Here is a 22,757-nt window from a genome sequence, read left to right on the forward strand (position 1 = left end):
GTAAATGTCTACTTTTATTGATATCTTTGTTTCAATCAATCTCTGTATCATGGACATAGTTAATTAATCAAGTATTTAAAAATCTCACCTGGATAATAATTACGATTTGAAAGCATGTATGGAGTAGCATGCGTAGATGTACAATGTAAGATGTTTGGACAAAATATCTTTTAAAAAATACATAGATTCAATAATAAAAATTCTTCACAATTCTTCACAGAATAGAACTCTAATCAAAAAGGCAATGATAGTATTTTTTTATAATGTTTTTTTTATTTAAAAAACTATAAACTGATAATGACAATTATTGATAATTTGATAAATGTAATCCTTAGAAATCCATGCCTTTTCCATTGAGAGACCTTTAATGTTTTAGAAAACTGGAATAGTTTCTTTTTAATTGATAATGATCAATGAGTTCAATTCAATTCATCAAGTCTCCAAAACTGACCCTCCTCATCATCTTGAATTCTGGATAAAGCTATTCAGAGAACATAGTGATGCGGTTTGTCTGACCCAATGGAAAAGGCCTGTTTTGTTAAGGATTGATTATTATTAATGGGGTGACAATCCACACAGTCGTCACACATTTTGCATGCCGTCTCTGATATTTGTACTGAACACAGCATTGTTTGCAACCTGTAATCTCAGTGCTAATTTCAGCAAATTGCTTGCACTTAATGATGTTATGAAGTTGAAACGTACTTCAAATAACCAAAACAATAATTTCTGGTCCTATTTGTACATGAATTGTGCAAATTGATGTTGTCATGGTATGCGCCCTTTATTCTGTTTGCTTTTAGTGAAGTATTTGTCATCATCATGCTAATTTTTGTCAAACATTGAAAATTTCAGCCATTTAAGATATATTGCAAATTTGTATAAATTCACAACCTGTAAATTGTTATAACATTCCTACAGCATGCTTCAGCAATAATTTTGCAGTATTTCATGCATAATTGTTTATTTTTTAGCAAATGATGATAAAATATATTGATTGAAATGAATATATTGGGAAAGAAATTATTGATTTTTGTAACATTGCCATTTGAATTCATTGATATAAAATTCATGTAATTGAAAATGTTGATAAAAGATTAACAACTGCGCCCCCTTTTGTCAGGAATCGGTAGCTAGTGTTGATGAGGAGGAGGTAACTCCGGGGTGTCTCTCATTGACTCCTGTTTTTGTATTGTTGCAGCACTCTCTCACGCTCTCTCAGATATTGAGTTCAAACCCCGCTTTTGACTAGAACACAAAAAAGTGGCCATGTCCTTTTTGTTTTCCAAAATCAGACAAATCGCTAGAAAATGCTAGCAATAGAATCCTCATCATTTGTAGAACATTTACAAACTTGTGTTTTGTTCCTTTTGTCGAGTTTAGATATACAATTTTGTGTTTTATATAGATATTAGCAATGTCATTGTTAGATGCAATGTTGTCATAGATTTGCTATAGAATGTATGACATAGATTGCTGCCGAAAAAATTGTACATGTATTTCATTGAAAGTAACGATTAACGCAGCTTTGATGTTTATCATTGGTTTTTTTCAAAAATTATACACAAAATGATAAAATACTGTTTCAGAACAAATCTGTGTCAAAGGTCGCTGATTTTCTTTGATTTCTGGAGAGTGTGAATTCTTTGTTTCTATGGAAACATATATATATTTTCCCTCACTATTACCATTGGACGTGCCTTTGACGTTTACTGTTGCATCATGGGACCAGCATGATTGAATTGACTTAATCGGAGATGTACATCTGTAGTTATATTTCTGATATGCTTTTAGGCTTATGGAATGGATAGTGTTAAAGTTGCCTTCAGATATTGTTGGAATGTTAGAAACTCTATCAAAAATCAGATTCAATTATATTTTCTATAAAAACTTGACTTTCTTTTGTTTAATGCTGAAAGTACAAGATTATACAGATTATAAATTTTACTGATTTGAAATTAAAGTCATAATGAAATTATGGGAATTTTCTGTGAAAGTTTAATTGATGTGATCTTAGATTGGATATAAATGAATCTGATTTTTGTAATGTATCATGACTGGATTTCTAGTATAGGTGGACGGAATGATCAGTGTTCGAGCTGTTTCATGTTTGGTGGGTTATCATTGTTTAAACAGGTATAGATATTCAATAGTAAAATTCTTTCATGAAGGATACATTTGAAATACTTCTTTGAATGAACAAGATATTGTGTTCATCAATATCAAGGCTTTTTGAAGTTTTCATTTTGCCAAGTTATGTCACATAAACGTAGAATATTTTAGTTTCTCTTTGGACACTGAATGCCACACTGATAGGCTAGTAGAAATACACCACCATGACATACGTCATGGCACTTAATGCTTGCGGTCAACATTTGTAACTATATTTGCACAAATGCAGTTTCAAAGCATGATTTATATTAAAGGTAGAATATATTTGAAGTAGCACAAATTTTGTTCATATGTAAAAGTTGCTAGTTATTGATTTAGAGATTGAAAGAATTTTACATTATATAAATTACTATTTTTAAGTACTTTTTCTCTCTAATGATACTTTGAATGGTTCTCATCAAATCTCTTTTTTTTAACTTCCTAAGTAAAACTGGATTGATTCGGAAAGTAAAGTTCCCAAAATGGCTATTTGAGTAAGGAAATGAAATATTTTTAGTAAAATCAATAAAATAGATATTTGCAGTCAATTGGTACTTTATCAGATATATTTGTCACCAAATAACCCCTTTTGTGACGTTTTACAAATAATTATGAAGGATATGAAAATGTGTATGTATACATTTCTAGTAAGACAATGTTGACCCCAAAAATATTTTGAAATTTTACTGGTCACCATTTTGAGATATCTGTAACTTGAGTAGCAAATTTGGGGAGCTTTCCAAATTGTTGTTAATGAATGTATGTAACATGAGGAATGATTGGCGTGTCGTAATGTCATCGTTACTGTATGTGTTGTCACGTGTTGTCAACGTCATTGTATTGTCATGTCTGAACATGATGTAAAAATGACCATGTCGTAAAAAGAAAACAAAAAGATTATCAACTTAAAATATTAATATATTTAATCAGATAATGTTTGTCATCACATTAATTTTATGAAACTAGCATTGATTACAACACATTATGTGTGATTTTATTATTATATTTTTATATATCATTGAAGGATATGAATATGATATTTTAGATAATGTTGTTTAAAATATTTTGTTCACAATGGAATTAATGACATTTTCATAGCAGTTTTTTAATGTCTTTCATTGTCTTGTATATTTCATGGATTTGTTTATTTCAGATGAGATCAACAGGGTCTTATATCACAGCATGATTTGCTTATCTCTTTCAAAATTCATATTTTTCTATGTGATGATGAATTACAAACATTTCATTAACGACAAATATTTTCTTTCAGGTTGAAGGAAATTTTGTCTTTTATGTCAATTTCTACACTTTTCATAATAACACACACATTTGTATTATTAAGGTTTGAATGGTAAGACATTTTCTATTTTAAATATTTATTTATATATGTGTTTTTATCTATGCATGTCAATAAAACTAACTGGTGATATCTTGTTAATTTCTCATAAATTTCTTTGTAGGTGATTGATGAGCTATGCTCCACACTGAATGTCAAACGAGAACAGGTGGAGAAGACTGTTCATGAGAGTCGATCCGATGAAATGTCAGCCATGTTCAATATGCTGCTTCACAGAAAACGTGTAGCACAAGGTTTGTGAGGCGAATAAGACATTTAAACATCATAATCATGTTCTTATATCAGTCGGATGGAAATGCAATTAGCCCTGGCGGATACAGCATTTACATATAATTCAATAGAACTGAAAGAGACATATTCAAACATACCTGTTAAAGTAATCATAATGACCTACCTGTAACAGTAATCATAATTGTCTACCTTAAGTATTGCCATAATTCCCTACCTGTAACAGTAATCATAATTGTCTACCTGTAACAGTAACCATAATGACCTACCTGTAACAGTAATCATAATTGTCTACCTGTAACAGTAATCATAATTGTCTACCTGTAACAGTAATCATAATGTCCTACCTGTAACAGTAATCATAATGACCTACCTGTAACAGTAATCATAATTGTCTACCTGTAACAGTTATCATAATGACCTTCTACCTGTAACAGTAATCATAATTGTCTACCTGTAACAGTAATCATAATTGTCTACCTGTAACAGTAATCATTATAGTCTACCAAAAGTGTTGCCATAATGACCCACCTGTAAGTGTTATCATAATTGTTTACCTGTGAGAGTAATCATACTGTAAAAGTATCATTATTCACTACCTCTGAGAGTAGTCCTAATTGTCTACTTGTAAGAGTAATCATAATGATCTACTACCTGTAACAGTAAACATAATTGTCTACCTGTAGGAGTAATCATAATGACATACCTGTAACAGTAAACATAATTGTTTACCTGTAACAGTAATCATAATTTTCTACCTGTAGGAGTAATTATAATGATCTACCTAAGAGATAATCCTTTCCCTTCCAGTAATATTCATACCTGCTAAGATACCAGTAACATTCATACCTCCTAAAGTACCAGTAATATTCATACCTGCTGAAGTACCAGTAATATTCATACCTCCTAAAGTACCAGTAATATTCATACCTGCTGAGATACCAGTAACATTCATACCTCCTAAAGTACCAGTAATATTCATACCTGCTGAAGTACCAGTAATATTCATACCTCCTAAAGTACCAGTAATATTCATACCTGCTGAAGTACCAGTAATATTCATACCTCCTTCAAGTACCAGTAATATTCATACCTCCTAAAGTACCAGTAATATTCATACCTGCTGAAGTACCAGTAATATTCATACCTCCTAAAGTACCAGTAATATTCATACCTGCTGAGATACCAGTAACATTCATACCTCCTAAAGTACCAGTAATATTCATACCTGCTGAAGTACCAGTAATATTCATACCTCCTAAAGTACCAGTAATATTCATACCTGCTGAAGTACCAGTAATATTCATACCTCCTAAAGTACCAGTAATATTCATACCTCCTAAAGTACCAGTAATATTCATACCTGCTGAAGTACCAGTAATATTCATACCTCCTAAAGTACCAGTAATATTCATACCTGCTGAAGTACCAGTAATATTCATACCTCCTAAAGTACCAGTAATATTCATACCTGCTGAAGTACCAGTAATATTCATACCTCCTAAAGTACCAGTAATATTCATACCTGCTGAAGTACCAGTAATATTCATACCTCCTAAAGTACCAGTAATATTCATACCTGTTGAAGTACCAGTAATATTCATACCTCCTAAAGTACCAGTAATATTCATACCTCCTAAAGTACCAGTAATATTCATACCTCCTAAAGTACCAGTAATATTCATACCTGCTGAAGTACCAGTAACATTCATACCTGCTGAAGTACCAGTAATATTCATACCTTCTAAAGTACCAGTAATATTCATACCTCCTAAAGTACCAGTAATATTCATACCTGCTAAAGTACCAGTAACATTCATACCTCCTAAAGTACCAGTAATATTCATACCTGCTGAAGTACCAGTAATATTCATACCTCCTAAAGTACCAGTAATATTCATACCTCCTAAAGTACCAGTAATATTCATACCTCCTAAAGTACCAGTAATATTCATACCTGCTAAAGTACCAGTAATATTCATACCTCCTAAAGTACCAGTAATATTCATACCTGCTGAAGTACCAGTAATATTCATACCTCCTAAAGTACCAGTAATATTCATACCTGCTGAAGTACCAGTAATATTCATACCTGCTGAAGTACCAGTAATATTCATACCTGCTAAAGTACCAGTAATATTCATACCTCCTAAAGTACCAGTAACATTCATACCTCCTAAAGTACCAGTAACATTCATACCTGCTGAAGTACCAGTAATATTCATACCTCCTAAAGTACCAGTAATATTCATACCTCCTAAAGTACCACTAAAATTCATACCTCCTAAAGTACCAGTAACATTCATACCTCCTAAAGTACCAGTAACATTCATACCTGCTGAAGTACCAGTAATATTCATACCTCCTAAAGTACCAGTAATATTCATACCTCCTAAAGTACCAGTAATATTCATATAATATGATATATATAATGTTAACCACTATGTTGCCTTTTACGCCCAATGAAATCTGTTTTGGTAGATAATTGTTGGCGTTGATGTTTTATATTAACAATGGTGTCAACATTTACCATTTCAGGTTTATTTGACGTTGATCATACACTTAAATGTGAGCCCCCTAGAAAGCCAAATCGCAAACATCGGTCCAAGTCAGCCGGGAGGTCGGATAAGGAGAAGGAGAAGGGAAAGGACAAGTCGAAAGGTGAAGGCAAGTGGGAGTACTTGCTACATCCACTGTCACGTTTATTTTCCTTGAGAATCTTCACAGTTTTATGTAGTCACGAAAGTAGTACCACTGATGGCGTTGCTGTTGTGTAGGCGACTACAGAAGTACCTAGGGGGAGTAACTGGTTCCTTGGCAGACTTGCAGGAAACCAAACCATGCTAAAATAAATATAAGGAAGAGAATTTATGGATGTCAACTTCTTTATTATGAGGAAACACAATGTTTCAGAGTGTCATCTGATGAAGGAGTAAGCACATACTCTGAAACGTTGTGTTTCCTCATAATACAAAAGTTGACATCCATAAATTCATTTCCTTATGGGTATCACTTCTAAATGCCATTTAAAGACTTAAAATAAATATGTTGTCTGGAGTAGGAATTTTCAAACTTTTGCTGGAGTAGGAATTTTCAAACTTTCGCTACTCAATCCGTATGTTCCAATAAAATCTATTGTAAATGAACACTGCAATCACCATCTTTCTAAAAATCATTAATTACCACAGCATGTGAGATTTCTGCCAGGGTAATTTCTGTAGTACCCTACATAACGACAACTTCAGCAGTTGTATCATACATTGTATTATGTCCACTATGATTGTGACATGACGTGCACATATAATTAACAGACTGCACATATTATTTAAGAAAGCAAATGAAATACACTATTGTCCAACTGCATTACGCACAGACTCTGTTGTAAAAAAAACAATGTACTTAACCTTTAATGTACTTAACCTTTAATTTTCAATGTTCTTTAAATTTACCAGTAAGGTTGTCAGATCTGTGAACCAAGTAATGAAAGAAATGCCAATCTTTTTGACACATACTACAGAATAAGGGAAGATTACCACCAGACTGCTTGTGTGTGAAACAATGTCATTCTACAGGGAATCATTGTTCCCAGTGAGATCATCCACATTTACAAATCATGGCTATAGAGTAATGCTCCTTTAGACAGAAAGAGAATGTCCCTCAAAGATCTCATGATTAAAAGGGGAGGTGAGGTGAAATGGGGTTTAACTTCGTGTCCAAGATTATTGCACTTATATAGCGACGTGCATGCTTGTACTAGTCTGGACTGATGCCGATTTATAGTGCTAGCACACTGAGATACCATGCCACAGTTTAACATGAATACCCCACTCAGACACAGTGTACTGACTCCGAGCCGACCAGTCCTTGTTTTAGCCCCTTAATGCCAAGCGCCAGACAGGGTAACAACAAGTACCATCTTTTAACGTCTATTGGTATGACGCGGCTGGGGATCGAACACCGGACCTTCCGCTCTCCAGGCGGACGCTCTACCATTAGACCAATGAGGCGGGCTTCCAGATTAATAAAAATGAATAGATAGTGTTTGAAAGTTAACAGGTTACAGACTTATCAGGTTCACTGCATCAGTTGTTCCAACATGGCATGGCCAAAAATTTACATGAATGCAGTGTGTCTTGAAAACTGAGATTTGAACAAGCCAATGCGAAAAAAAATTGCAGGTGCTTATGTCAAGGCCAACCAATTGTCTTTGAAAAAAAATATGTCAATGAGATGTCAATGAACCAATGACTATGGTATACAAACTCAGTATTTACTATTCAAATTGACTGTGATGTTTGAAGAACTGACATAAAATATTGGAGCTTAGTAATATGCTTCTTCCCTCATATGTCCTGTCGGTACTGTCGGTACTGTCGGTGTCATTATTGAGGGGTCATGCTGAAAATATCACATTTTCAACTTCCAAGAGTGCAGTTCAGTTGTATATGGAATGAACCATTTTTAACCACAGTGTATGTTACTTAATATGCATTGCTTGTGCACTGGCTAAACCACTCGTTATGTTCAGGCGTGTGTTTTGAGTAGCTTTTATCATCACCTTCAATCTTGCTCTTTTTATTGTTTTTAATAGTTGAAGTTGACACAATTTATGGATAACAACCTCTTTAATTACTGTAAAGATGACGTTTCGGTATAGATTCTTATACCGTTGTCAAGCAAGATGTTTCGGTATAGGTCCTTATACCGTTGTCAAGCAAGACGTTTCGGGATAGATTCTTATACCATTGTCAAGCAAGACCAGTTTCGGTATAGATTCTTATACCATTGTCAAGCAAGACCAGTCTTTCTTGACAACGGTATAATGATCTATACCGAAATGTAGCCTTTACAGTAATTAATGAAGTTGTTATCCATAAATTGTGTCTACTTTGTCATCCATCAACTTCTAAGTAATGCCTATCAAACAATTCACTTTTTAAAAGTTGTCCAGTTTCCAGTTTCATGAAAGCATCCAATCAGTGTGACATGGGCATAAACAACATGTTTTTCAACTGTTAATCACGTTGTCAACATGCTCAGACCTGTTGTTGGCATATGTTCATGTTTGAAACTATACAAATCCTGGTGACCCTTCAATAATGATGCTGAGTATATATTAAGAATACAAACGTAGAAGATTATGTGTGTTCGAAAAGGAAGTTGATTTTGATGGTCAATGAATTTTTAGTAATGCAACAAAATTTGGATCCAACCAAATTCACTATCTACTTTATCTTTATCATCATCATTTCATTTGTCAGTTGAATGTTGGTAAGCAAAACATTTTGATGTTGTCTTTGAATGTGTCATGTTGTCTTCACATCATTCATCTTGATGTTTTTTACGTCTCTTATTTCATTTTTCATACAGTCCCCCCATCTCTGGTTCTACCAGCAGATATAAAGTCTGACGCTCCTCCAAGTGCTTCCGGCTCTGGGGAACATGAGAACAAGATCAGCTCCTTCGACTTTCTTGCACTGTGTAGCACACCAACATGGCTCGGCCCAGAACGAAGGAGATCTCGAAGGAGGTCCAAGTCTCCAGGACCTCATTCACCAGCTTCCACAATTGTAAGAAATATTGGATTTTAAAATTTCAACTTTATTCCTGGTTGGATATGCATGATTTCAAACATATTATTTAACAAACTTTCCATTCAGGATGTGTTATTGGGATTTGCAGATTTCTTTTGAATAAAAAGAGTTAAATGAGATACAAAACATTGAGTGAGTGAGTGAGTATAGTTTTACGCTGCTTGTAGCAATATTCCAGCAATATCAGGGCAGGGGACACCAGAAATGGGCTTCACACTACAAAACATTGAAATTTGCAAATACAGGTAAGACTTACAAATGAATTTGATGAAAGGATTACAAAATGATGCATTCCCAACCACAGGAATAAAACATTCGGACTGAGAGTCAAGTTTGAAGGGTTCAAACCTCTTTAGCTGGACTCAACCAGAATGTATCTATATTCATCTCGTCATGTTAATTGGTGGATATCAAGACTGAAATCATCTCTAAATATTTGTTTGCTGGCTCAAAGTGAGATAGCAGTAGTCAGTGTTAGATTGTATGTTCGTTTAGCAGAGGAGTGAGTCAATTATGGAATTCACTTCTTACTACAGGACTCTTCACCACTTTTCCTGGAAATCTCAGGCAGAATAAGGCACCAACTATTTAATATTCATGGTGGAAATGGTGGGATTTTTGTAAGAGACAGGATATATCCGAGGCAGAATAGGGATCCACGGTTCATGGGGGAGCTGGGATTCTGGAATTTGTTTCAGACAAGGAAGAACTGTACAATTATATTTTTTCACACCCCATTTTTTTAGGCAATACAGCATGCCTAAAGGTAAAATATATTTTGGGGGGTAAAATGTTAGGACAAATTATTGTTTCCCTACTTTTCTGGAACGAATTATTTTTATCAAAATCCCAGGATCCTCCATGAATATCAAATGGAATCTACATCCCATATTCCCCTTGTTGTGAAATCTGACTAAGAAGAGGTGTGTGGTGTGTGGTGTGTGGTGTGTGGTGTGTGGTGTGTCATTATACCCTGATGACATGGACTGGTGTTCATGCTATCTACCACTGGTTCTCTGGCCAACATTATATCAATTATAGGCTGTTGTGATAGAGCTGTGTGTTTGCTTAGCAATATCACATTCACCCGTCTGACTCTTTCTGTAACCTTCAAGTTAGTCTGTCCTGGAATGAGTGAGCGAGCATGGTTCATGGCAGGGGACACCATAAATAGGCTTCACACATTTTACCCATGTGAGGAATCAAACCTGGGTCTTCGGTGTGACAAGTGAACACTTTACCACTAGGCTACCCCACCGCCCCTGTCCCAGAATGACACAATATAACTTTGAAAAAAACATTTATTTGAAAAGGATTTGTAAATGGTTTGTTATTGTTCCAGGATTATTTGGTCTGCTATTGAAATGTATTTCTATATTATTACTGAACAGTGGGGTAGCTATTTGGTTGAAGCTTCATGCTGAATGCCTGGGTTCGATTCCTTTCATGGGTACAATATGTGAAGCACATTTCTGGTGTCCCCTGCCTTGATATTGCTGGAAGATTGCTAAACGGGTGTAAAACCATACTTGCTCACTCACTATATTATTATCTGAAGGGAACAAGGTACAGAATCATTTTTTAATCTGAAAAATACAAAATCGTTTGATTAATTTGGACATTGATATTGGAAATTATAGGAAGAGGTTTATGATGCAAAATTTGCAACTGAATGATTTTACATATTACTAATCAAGATCCACTGATGTCAGTACTCAAACTGTTCATCTAAAACATATCACCCTCGATTATCAAGTGTGTATCACCATACTATTATGGTAAATACATTTCACCAATTTGTCACCACAGCATTCTGGAAAATAAAAGTCACAAAACCCTTTCAACATGTTCAAAAGAAACCTCTGCTAAAAGCAGAGTCCATTAAATAATATCACTACCTCCACTGGGCCAATCAGAATTCAGCTCGCTTGTGTTTGTTTGTTCTTTAATGCCACACTCAGCAATATGCCAGCTATATGATGGCGGTCTGTAAATAACCAAGTCTGGACCAGACAATCCGGAGATTGACATCATGAGCATCAATCCACACAATTGGGATACAATGATATGCACCAACCAGGTCACCGAGCCTGACCACCCGATCCCATTAGTTGCCTCTTACACCAAGCATAGTCGCATAGGTTGCCGAAGACCTATTCGGACCCGGATCTTCACGGGTGCTGCTTGCTTGTGAGAGTAATTTGATTGGACAGCTATTTCTAACATTGTCCTTCTAACATTGTCCAACGTGGATGAGTATCAACATGAAGCTATGGTAGCCCATGGGTCCAGGCTATTTATCAAAATAGGATGGAGATAGAATACACTGGATGAGGATGACAATGTACAGATGGGAGTCAAGTGTTGGGTCAAGTGTTAGCATGTAGTTCTGTAGTTCAGGTCCTGAAATGCTGACTTCATCCCATGTAAAACTGACCCAGAGAATATTAATAAACATCCTTTCCTGAAGACAATAAACAAATAGTAGAAACTGTAAATGCTTGTATGAATTCTTGAACATTTCGTTGCAAGATTAGGGTATGTAAACGCCATATTAAGGATGAACAAACCCTGCAAGAAAAGCTGTACACATACTGTGTTTGTTAGCATTAAGATATTTTTTAAAGAGACTCAGCATTAAAAGAATGGTGGAGTCTTTAGAAAATATATATTTGAGTTATATAATAAAAAACATAACATCATTTGTTGAACAGATATCAAGCATTTACAAGCATTTATTGTGTAATAGAAAAGTACAGTTAAACTGAATTGAACTGAAGACGACGAAATGTGGTTCGATTCAGTGTGTGCAGATGGAATACCTTGGATTAGAAACATGTGGAGATTATATAACAAGAGTGTAATAAGATTGGTTGAGACAAGATAAGATTTTATGCTTTCGAGTAGAAATTAAGGTTGATAAGGATGGATTGAAAGGATATTTGTGGGATATTATGGGTCAACAATTGGGTTTCTGGATAAACAAATAAGATAGAATATAGTTATGAAGTAGATAAACTAGATTAGATGGGAGGAAATTCCAACAGAAAAGATGAAAAGGTTGGTAGAAAGATTAAATGGAAAGGTTTGTACGGGTGAATATGCAAAAATGGATGGAAAAATATGGATGTGGATAAGGAAAGGTAGAATAGTGGAGGAGGTAGAAAATGGCTTTGTATGACACCATCTTCATAAGCCAATCACTCACATTCAGGTCCCACACTCAGAATATCCCAATCAAATGTTGAGTAGTATAGATGAGAAAGACATAATGAGATTGGAAATGGTAAAGTATGAAGAGAGTGGAAGGAAAATATGATAGCATCTCCTTCGACTTTCTTGTATTGAGATGAAGACTGAAGTTATGACAAGAGATACCAGTTGCTGCTAGGAAGTTACAGGTTTCCCCAGGGAAATCCAATGTTTAGTTAAGATATTATTACAATGTGTTTACAAAGAGCATAAAACACATTGTTGGTTTTGTTTCAACAGGGTTCCTTGAAGCGTAAAAAACCGGTAGGAGAACTTTGAATATATGATCCCGTGCTTTCACGGATAACAAATGATGCTCATGGTCCATCTATTACTTATATACTTACCTACCTACTAATATCTGCCTATGTATGTCTACATACATCCACATGTGCTTCTTGTATTGCTGAAATATTACACATTTTTCATTTCTTTCCCTGTATAAGATCCCTCAAATGTTGTTTTGATGTTTTAATAGTTTGGAGAAAAGAAGAGTTGTATTTTTTCAGCAATACATATGCCACAAGGCCTTTTATTTATTTGTGTTATTTATTATTTGTCTATAATAATAGTTTTACAAGAAACAGATTTTGATGTTCGATCAGAAATCTTTTTATTAAAAGACAAAATGTGGTTAGTTTTACAGCTTCATAATTTTATGATGGTAAATCTTATGAATGAATGACAATGCATGAATTTATATAATATATGTCGAGGATATTATTTTCCATATATCGCATACATTTATGTATAAGTATTTATATAAAATGTACAAAGTAATAGCAGTATTAGGAAAAAAGATGGTATGAGCATTATTTGCCCATGTGAAACACGCTGATAAGCTTGCTGTATATATATATATATATACCTACTTATGTACATATATCATACTCAGTATTGCATTGTGGTTGGTACAAATTGTTCGCAATTAAAAGAAGGGGGCTGACAGTTTGTTCGAGGAAATAATATGTCTAGCCTATCAAACCCTATGAAATGAGGGTGAGAAGTTAGTTTTTTTGTGCAAAGTACTATAAAGTTTGTATACAAGAATATAGACAATAAGTATTTAATACACAACAGAATGAAAAAGAAACAAGAAAAAATATATTTGTTTTCTTATTTAAAGTGTTTATACTCACCATGCATTTTAAGTAAAATTTCACAGCTTATTATGGTTTGCATTTTATATCATTTTTCAAAATTGTCACCATCATAATTTCCTTATGGCTTTGATGTTTATTTTGTCAAAGCAGAATTATTTGCAATTTGATTAAGATATTTACTTAAAAATTTCTTTCAAAACGAAGCCACCAGTTTGTACTAGTAATGTGTTCAATGTATTGTTGTTTTCAGTTTCACAGTATTGTCAATGAATCCTCCTGAAATTGTGTCATGGACAAATTTATGTCGCACATCAAAATTCTATGTGTTCTGGCTATATTCAGAAGAAGTATTAAATTTGAACTCAAACACAATTTCACCAGATAATGTATTATTGTTTGATGTTGTAAATGTACAAAAAATGCAATTTTTCAACCCAATTAACAACTAATCATGTCAAATTATTGGACTATATTTAGCTCACCAAGTGAGTCTTTGCAATTACCTCTCCATCCTCTGTCTTGTCACCATCAACAGCTACTCTGGCAGCTGGAATGAATGTAACTTCAGATAGATGTTTGTTATCATGAAAAGTTTAATCGTAAATTCTTTGGCTGATATTTGTCAATTCATGTCAAAACGTACTCAATTTTGTTTTGCTATGTATTTAGAATGCTGATCTTGAATACACTTGAATACGATATGCTACTAGTTTCAAACACAAGTAATGTTGACGATTGTGAGATTCAGATTTTGTCAATTTGTAGGTTGTTGTGTGAAAACTAAATTGTCAGTTTAAAAAATACTTTTGAATTATTTACCTATCATTATTGACTGTTATCCAATGTTTTGGTTTTGAAATTACCTTGATCATATTGATAATTTACCTAGTAAAATGAAACATATACATCTGTAAGCTGCTATTTAAGATAATGGCATGTGTACAAAATATGTTTGCATGGATCATCCCTTTGAAACACAAGGAAAGATAAGTAGATATAATCATTTCATTTAGTAATTCTTGTGTTGTTCAAATGTAGCTGTGTTAGTTACTTAGCATATTAAATGTCTGATTTTTGCACATTATTTATCTTACACAGTATAAAACATTTTGAAAATGATATTTTCTTGCCATATGTGATAAGGAGCCCATACATATGTTTTTAACGTATGAACAACACTTAGGAGAACCTTCAGTGAAAGCAACAACCTTCAGTGGAAAAATGTCTTTATGATAACTATGCTGGACTCAACATGGTAAAGCACACATCACAATTTGATAAGATATTCATATACATCATTTCTGACTATTTATCTTGAAAACAGTGTGAAATACTCAGCACAAGTTGACTTTGCGGATTCTGCAGAGAATTTCGTAGAACTCATCAAAATCAGGACCATCAAACTTTGTTTTAGTTATTTGAATTGAGTTGTGATTTTTGTGTCTCTTAGACATTATCAGCAGAGAGAAAAATCACTGATTTAGAATTATCCATGGAACAAATGAGTGTATGGAGCCATGATTGATATAAATGCTAAAATGGGGTTCAGATGATAGACAGACACATGCCCAGTATGCTACATTGCTCACACTAAGATGATTGCCACTAGACAAGGTTAAAACCTGGACCAGAAATACAGAAATGTGTTTAAATCCTAGATATACTACACACTGTGTACTGAAAATATGACCTTTACATGTCCTTGAAAAATACTGCTCAACAAGGTAAGTTATTGTACAGCACTAAATAGAAACATGTAATTGTTTAGATGTTGTATGTGTGTAAATGTGTTGTCAGCTCTCAGCATTTCAGATTGCTTTAAAACCTAATTTTCATTTCAGGAATCAGAAAAGCATGGTGAAACATTGACAGTTCCAGGGGCCCAACCCAAAGTGGAAATCAATGAGGGAGCCAAAGTTGAATCGGATAATACTGGTAGTGGGAATTTATTGTCTCCAAATTCTGCATATAAGACTCAAACAACCACCACAACAACAAACTCAGTGCCTCCTGGTAGGACACATAGCTTACACAGAGGGGGCTCGTTGCGTTTGTCCAAAAAGCGGGCCCGATCTTGTGGACCTGCAGGGAAAGGAAAAGGACCTTTGCAAAAATCAAATTCTCTGGATGTTCCAGATACAACAGTGGAAGTTACTCCAGTTCTGCTGGAAACTCCTAAACCATCAGCCATTCCACGGCCAGCCAAGCTCGTCCTCCGTGACTGCTATACAGCTGCCACCCCTGTGAAAATTAAGGGGGCAGCAGCGATTGCAGGAACCAACGGACCTGTGACAAGTGTAGAAGTGCATTTCTCGGACAGTTCAAACCCTTGCTCATCTATAGACTTGTTAAAGAGTTCTGAGAATTCCAGTACCCAGGTTCTCAGCAGATTGGAAGTTCCAGGAGCGGAGTTGAACCTGTGTAAGAACCTTCGGTTGCCTCCGATAGAGGCAGCCATCTCTGAGCCCAGTGCTTCAGCATGTGCTCTTAATGATATAGTAAGGCCAAAAGATAGAACTGGATCCAACTCAAATCAGCTACACGTCTTTCAAGATAAGGGACCTCCAAAACCATTGACCGTTGACAATGCTTATGAACGCCCACGCACTGAGGGTGCCAATGCTATGCAATTAGGGGAGTGTGACACGATGTCGACGAACGATGACAGCAAGTTTGATTTTGGGGGTTGTCCTTCGAGTCTGGAGAGTGGGGTGGGTGAAAGAGACTTGGAGCAGGAGCTCACGGACATGAAGCTTCTTGAGATGGAGGAATGTGATGATCGGGTTGATAGTACAGTAGAGTTGATCTCAGGAAAAAGCAATCCTTTTACAGACAATGCAGCATTGGCTGCTCTTTGTTCTCGGCCCATCTCCAGCGGCAGTTCACGACACGACAGCCCCTGCTCATCCCGACACATGGACAGTAATAGTTGTATTAATCGCAATCCTGACGAAATTGAAGTGCTTGATACTTGTGAATCTGCCCCCTGTGCTAATCGGCTTTCCAAGAGACCAGGAGGTTCGGCACGCAGCTCAATTCGCTCTCAAAAGCTCAAGACACCCACTACTCCTTCTTGGATGGTGTTTAAGACGCCCATTGCTCGTATCGAAAGCTTTCATAGTGACGATTTTGAATACTATACCTCAGAGCAGACTCCAGACAAAGGTGAAAAGGTCTCTCTCTCCTCTGTGTCCCCATCTTCTGTGAATACACCTACCGTGCCATGTTTTGCTTATAAACTTAATTTAGGCAAAAAGAAACCTCCAAAATTAAAAAATTCAAAGTCCAAGATTGAAATGATATCCACCAAAGGAATACGGAATACAGCCGATGGAGGGAAGGGGATACCCCTGCAAAATTCTAAAATGTGAGTATCAAAACAATTCTTTTAAAACTCTTAAATACTAAATTTAGCAAAAGCACTGTTTATGCCTCTGACTGCCATCTTTCATATTTACAACGGAAAGCCTTTGCATACAATACATAATACCAACAAGTTATAAAACTAATAACATATTGATATAACTTCTTGGAAGGACAATAAAGAAATCTGGAATCTGGCATCGGCAAAGGAGGGTGTGGCTGGTTCCAATCAATCCCATCTTCTACTGAAAGACCAACAGCATTTTTGTCTGTTATATGGAATACAGGCTATCAAATCATGTTGATTAAAGCATAAATATTCTACATCTTTGGATTGAAAGGAGAACAGTGACCTGTAATGCACATGCATACAGTGATCTCACGTTGGGATTCCCTGTTAGAATTGGTTCCAAGCTACTTAAACTGGTCATGAGAGGCGACCAAATGGATTGGATGATCAGAACCATGTTTTCTTGAACATATTTAAGTCTTTTTGATATTTCGTCACAAAAACTTGCAGACAAATCAACACAGTGGTAGATTCAATATTTGCTTTAAGAATAGTACAAAAAATCAAGTAGCATTCAGACTCAGCTATCAATCGTGATGGTTTTTATTGGGGATGCATTAATATTAAGTACATCTTTCACATCTGATGTTGAAAACCATTGTGCAAATCTAAGGATGGAAGTTGGCTTTGGTAATTCAGATTTTGTTATTTGCATGGAAACAAGGTTCTGACATTGTGTTTGTGTGACAACAGGTTAGAGCCAGTAATCACAGATCCATTACTCAGTTCCGGGAGTGACACAGAACACCATGATGATACAAATGACAAGCTCCTGGGCTCTGGCAAATCCAAGATCCACCCCATGGATATGGGTGAGTATCTCACTGTATCTGGCCCTGTCTGGAGACACCTTTTCTAAACAATTTGATAGGAAATAAAATATAAACCTTTCACTTTATTTTTAAGCATTTTCTAAGTAGATGCCAAATACTTTTAGTTCTAAAGAATATGGTATTGTGATTTCCAAATTGAAACAGAGGTTACCCCAGAAATTGGTACACACAGAAATAAATTGTGAAATCAGTAAATGACCAAAAAAATATATATGAATAATCAGTAAATTATATTTAAACACACAATTTTAGTTTTTCAGTTAAGAAGGCAATACACTGGGTTTAATAAGTGGCAGCAGCAGTACGCAACAGGCACAAGAGTTGATTTGATCTAAACATATTTTATTCACAATAAGTGAATGGGATTGCAATCTCATTAAAATCAGATCTAAGTTCTTGCTGCCGCTAAACAATTATCTGAGGACATCCCATTACAGGTCACGTCAGAATGACCTTTCACGAACTTTGACCGACCACTGAAATGACTAACAAGAAGTTGACATCAGCCAATTAGAAAGCAGCTTTCTTGAGCTCTACGGCACTCGTTTATACCTGGTGACTTCCATTTCAGACTACACTTGAAAAATATGTTGACACAGTTCTCGATTAAAATTTTGAAAACTGAACGAAACGAACATTCCGGAATGTCTAATATGTGATTGCGATTGTATGGCAGTGCTTCCCACCTACTCTGCAACGCCTCCTCTGTTCAAATGTTTATCCCACGAAAGTGAGAGATAGACGATAATTTTGACGGAATCAGTTGTATGGGCCGTAACTGTCGCTTGGAATACCCCGTGTTAACGTTTTCAAGGTTGCATGATTAGAAAACGTATTCCGACTGCCACTTTCATGATCTGGTAAGCGACACTTTTGTTGGTCGGATGAAAGGTCCTTCTGACGTGACCCGTAATGGGATGTCCTCAGATCTTTGTTTAGCGATAGCGAGAACTAAGATCTGATTTTTATGAGATTGATGGGGTTGGGTACAAGTTCTCCAACTTAGGATATCTTCTCCCAAAGAGCTGATAATGTTAGTGCACTCACAAATCATCAGAATTTTGTCACTGTTGAATGCCTTGAAAGAGGCCTGTGTTCGTTAATGAATCCAGAATAGTGCTGGAAGCTAACAGGAATTGGTGTTTCCAAATAGGTATCAAAACTGCACTTGGCAAGTAAATTAGGACTACGCCAGGTTGAATAAGATAACCAGCTGTTTGTTCTTGGACTTCTGGTGTTATCTGGGCCCCGTTCCACAAAGCGATCATAGGGCTAAGGTGATCATAACTTCCATACTTTAACCTAGACTTACGACAATCGTAGTGCTAAGATTGCTTGTGGAACGGGGCCCAGGTATAGAAGGATCACGTATATGAGTGAAAAAGGTCAAGAAACTGCATGTGAAAATCTAACTATCAGCATGTGAGTAACCCTAACAGAATATTTTCCATGTGTTTGTTGCTGTCTTTGTTTCCACCTCGAAAAGAAAATATGCTTGTGTCAAGGACATGCTCATGTGCAAATATTAGACAAATGCACTCTGGAAAATCAGTGTTTTTACACATTCTTGACTTTTTTCACATTTAGTATTGTAATGAGTCCAAGACATGAATAAAAATATAAGAGAACTTTCATAACAGTTTCTAAAAGTTTGCTATTTTCTTTATCATACAGATCCCTCAGGCCACAAATTGCCCTTAAATATCATACCTTGTACTTTGTTACTTTTATTATATAGATATATTAGATCTGAGATGACTATAAATAGCATGAAAATGACAGTGCTGCTCAATTCAATTACTTATTTTATTTTGACAAGAAATCTTTTTTTGATAGACATCATTTCTCAAAATACTATTTTTCAGAAGACCAAGAGTCGGAAGTATCCGGAAAGGGTTCCAAATCATCCCGAGGCATAGCGAACCAAAAAGGTCATGCTAACGCAATCACAAAACAGCCAAACCAAATACAGGTATGTGCCAGACATGAGAATGAGCATGTCTCTGATTGGTTGACATCCATGTTGCTTGATGGTCCTCTGGTCACGTGGTGATGGTGTAGTGATGAAATGTTCGTACTCATTTGATGTGTTACACACTGAAAACTTCATACATTAAGAAGCATGCACAAAAATGTGAATTATCTCAATATACAATTTGAAATTGTAAAAGATGTTTTTAAAAATAAAGATTGTAATTAACTTTTGTGATTTTTACTATGTATAGTAATAACAGAACAAATACATTGCAAACAGAGCATTGAGAAATATATTTTATGGCTCACATGAACCAAAGGTTCTTGTCAGCTTAATATCATATTATTGCATGCTGTCGATTATCTACCAAGACTTTGAAATTTATTAATATCTTTTAATATTGCTGAAATAATTCTCAGACGATTTGAAACCTTGCTCCCCAAACAGCCATTTTGAAATATATAATTCAACCATTTATTTATATATCGTTGTTCAATTGTGGGGATTTCTGAATTCTAATTTTGGCACAATTGTTGTCTTTGAACTTGACATATGACATCCTTTTTGAAACCATTAATTTAATTAAACTCAGCACTAAAGTCAGTATTTGTTCTCAAAAGCCCAATATTATTGCTGGCAGAGTTGCCATTGCAGCTATACTGAAAATGTCATTTCAGCTGATACTTAATCTTTTCTGCAGAAACATAAGGTAGTTCTTTTTATATTTTAATTTCTTTCTCTATTTATGACCAACAAAAAAAATGTAGCCAAACATCTCCACTTTTAAAACCGAGTTTATGATTCTGACAATTTTTTTATATGAATTCAATATAAATGTCATTCAAATTTCAAATACACAATCATATCTGATTTTGATAATGACTTCCATGGAAAATATGTTTTTTTTGACCAAGAGCTCCGCTATGTATTCATGAATCATTATTCAATTTAATATACCACTAAGGGGTACAGGTGGTCCAGTTGTCTAAGGCGTCTAAACTCGCTGTGTAGTTGCATTCCTTAAGCATGTCAAAAACCAATGATCATGGGTTCAAATCCCAGATTCACTCTGGTTATGATACTAGGTTTGTCAGCACCATACCCATGCTTGTGGGTTTCACCAAAGTAGCAAATGTCTAAGACCTGGATCACTTCAAGCTTTCCTCCCACTTTGTGCAGTGATATAACTGAAATACTGTTCAAAGCAGCATTAAACCAAACTCCCTCACAAATATATCCATACAGTACATTACGGTTATAACAAGCTCAAAGGGACCACTACGTTTAGTTCGTTATAGCCATGGTTGGTTATAAACATATACACAGCAAATAGTCGGGACAAAAATAGTAAGTTTGTTATATCTGTCAGTTCATTATGAGCATGTTCATTATAACTGTAGCTTACTGTACAAGAAAAATATGTCTGTTGAGTGAAACATAAAGGGTTTATTAAATATATATTTAAATTTCAATATATAACTTTTTATATATAATGTTGATTTTATAAAAACTCAGGTGAGCTACAGAACCTAAAGTTTCACATTCTCTGTCCTCGAGTTTGGAGTTATGATGCAATATCCAATTTATGATGGCATATGACCTGTAACTTGATTGCATGATGAAAGAGAAACTCTATCAATTCAACATTACAACAGAATATTTTCCAGATTTGTTTCATGAGAACATGTTGCATCCATGATAGCACTACAAACATCAAATGAGCATGTACATTTCATCTGGTTTATTTTTCAAGACAGGTTGACATTTGCTTGATTAGTCCCTCAAATGTAGTGAAGTTCTAGTAATATTGTAGTATTTCTGTAGTGGTCTGCATGTTCAGAGTTATCCTTGTTATCTCCTCTTGCTTAAAAGTGAAACTCAAAGTATCAACATTGATAAGACTTCAGAATAAACTTTACCTATCTCAGTGGTGCTGGATTTAACAGAGTATTTTTTTGTACAATAATGAATATAATTTATTCATTTATTTGTTCAATCTAATTTTTGAATTTCAGATTTTTGAATATAGAAACAGCAAAAATGAAACTTTAAATGATGAATCGAAATCAAAGTGTCATGCAACTAAACTTTGTCTTTTAAAGATATTTATTGCAGGCGTGTACCATGAAATATGAAACTAACCTTTCATTTTCTAAAATTTAATCAACTAATTAATTGCTAGTTTTTGCAGATGTGAGGCTGTTGTATGAGAACAGACGATAATGACAATATTGCATGGCATTTCATTTGTAGATGCTGAGTTGGAATGAAACATGTATAAACCTCATGCCTACTCATTTGATATAAAGCTAATTTGTCTACACCATCAAAACCCCTTGCAAAATGGTTTCTAAACTTGATAAGATTGGTCGAGCAGGTTGTGTTTGGATGTGTTTAGGATGTCAGCTGGTTGGGACACTAGGTAGCTGATGTAATCAAATGACAGACAACATCTGCATCCACTGGCAGTGTTGGTCATGTGATTGAAAATTGTTGCTTCTGTTTTGGGGTATAGTTGACACCACAAAAGTAATTGAATTCATGGCCTGCAAACTCTAGATCTTCTTACTGGCCGATCACCTTGATTATTGGTGTTATTGGTATTTCTATTTAAAAAGGTGACTTTCCTGAAGAGGTTTCTATATTAAATGTAAAAACATAATCTCCCTTCTTTAATAAGCTCCACATGCCAGCAAAGTGTGGAAATTAGCATAATTGAACTTGCCACAATTTCATGGACACCGCAATGAATATACCACAAAGGTTACCATTTCAATTATTTCTATGTATTATGTACAAAACACCAAAGATTATTTTAATATTTGATATAA

The 22,757-nt window shown here is 35.0% G+C and overlaps 1 protein-coding gene across 5 annotated transcripts in view; it reads left to right on the plus strand.

Annotated features, from left to right (window-relative positions):
- LOC124141191 (serine/threonine-protein kinase MARK1-like) overlaps positions 1-22,757 on the plus strand; it is a 267,102-nt gene that overhangs the window by 226,946 nt on the left and 17,399 nt on the right. For 3 of the 5 annotated variants that reach the window (XM_046509131.2, XM_046509152.2, XM_048400211.1), the window contains exons 8-14: positions 3,612-3,741; positions 6,275-6,397; positions 9,107-9,306; positions 12,823-12,846; positions 15,527-17,052; positions 17,812-17,930; positions 19,817-19,923. In XM_046509131.2, the coding sequence (XP_046365087.1) occupies positions 3,612-3,741; positions 6,275-6,397; positions 9,107-9,306; positions 12,823-12,846; positions 15,527-17,052; positions 17,812-17,930; positions 19,817-19,923 (2,229 nt within the window). The remainder of the gene's footprint in view (positions 1-3,611; positions 3,742-6,274; positions 6,398-9,106; positions 9,307-12,822; positions 12,847-15,526; positions 17,053-17,811; positions 17,931-19,816; positions 19,924-22,757) is intronic. The other 2 variants (XM_046509145.2, XM_046509137.2) reach the window with 2 other exon arrangements.

The sequence above is a fragment of the Haliotis rufescens genome, unplaced genomic scaffold, assembly GCF_023055435.1.
Source record: "Haliotis rufescens isolate VD_foot unplaced genomic scaffold, xgHalRufe1.0.p SCAF_2, whole genome shotgun sequence".
In the NCBI taxonomy this organism is placed as follows: Eukaryota; Metazoa; Mollusca; class Gastropoda; order Lepetellida; family Haliotidae; genus Haliotis; species Haliotis rufescens.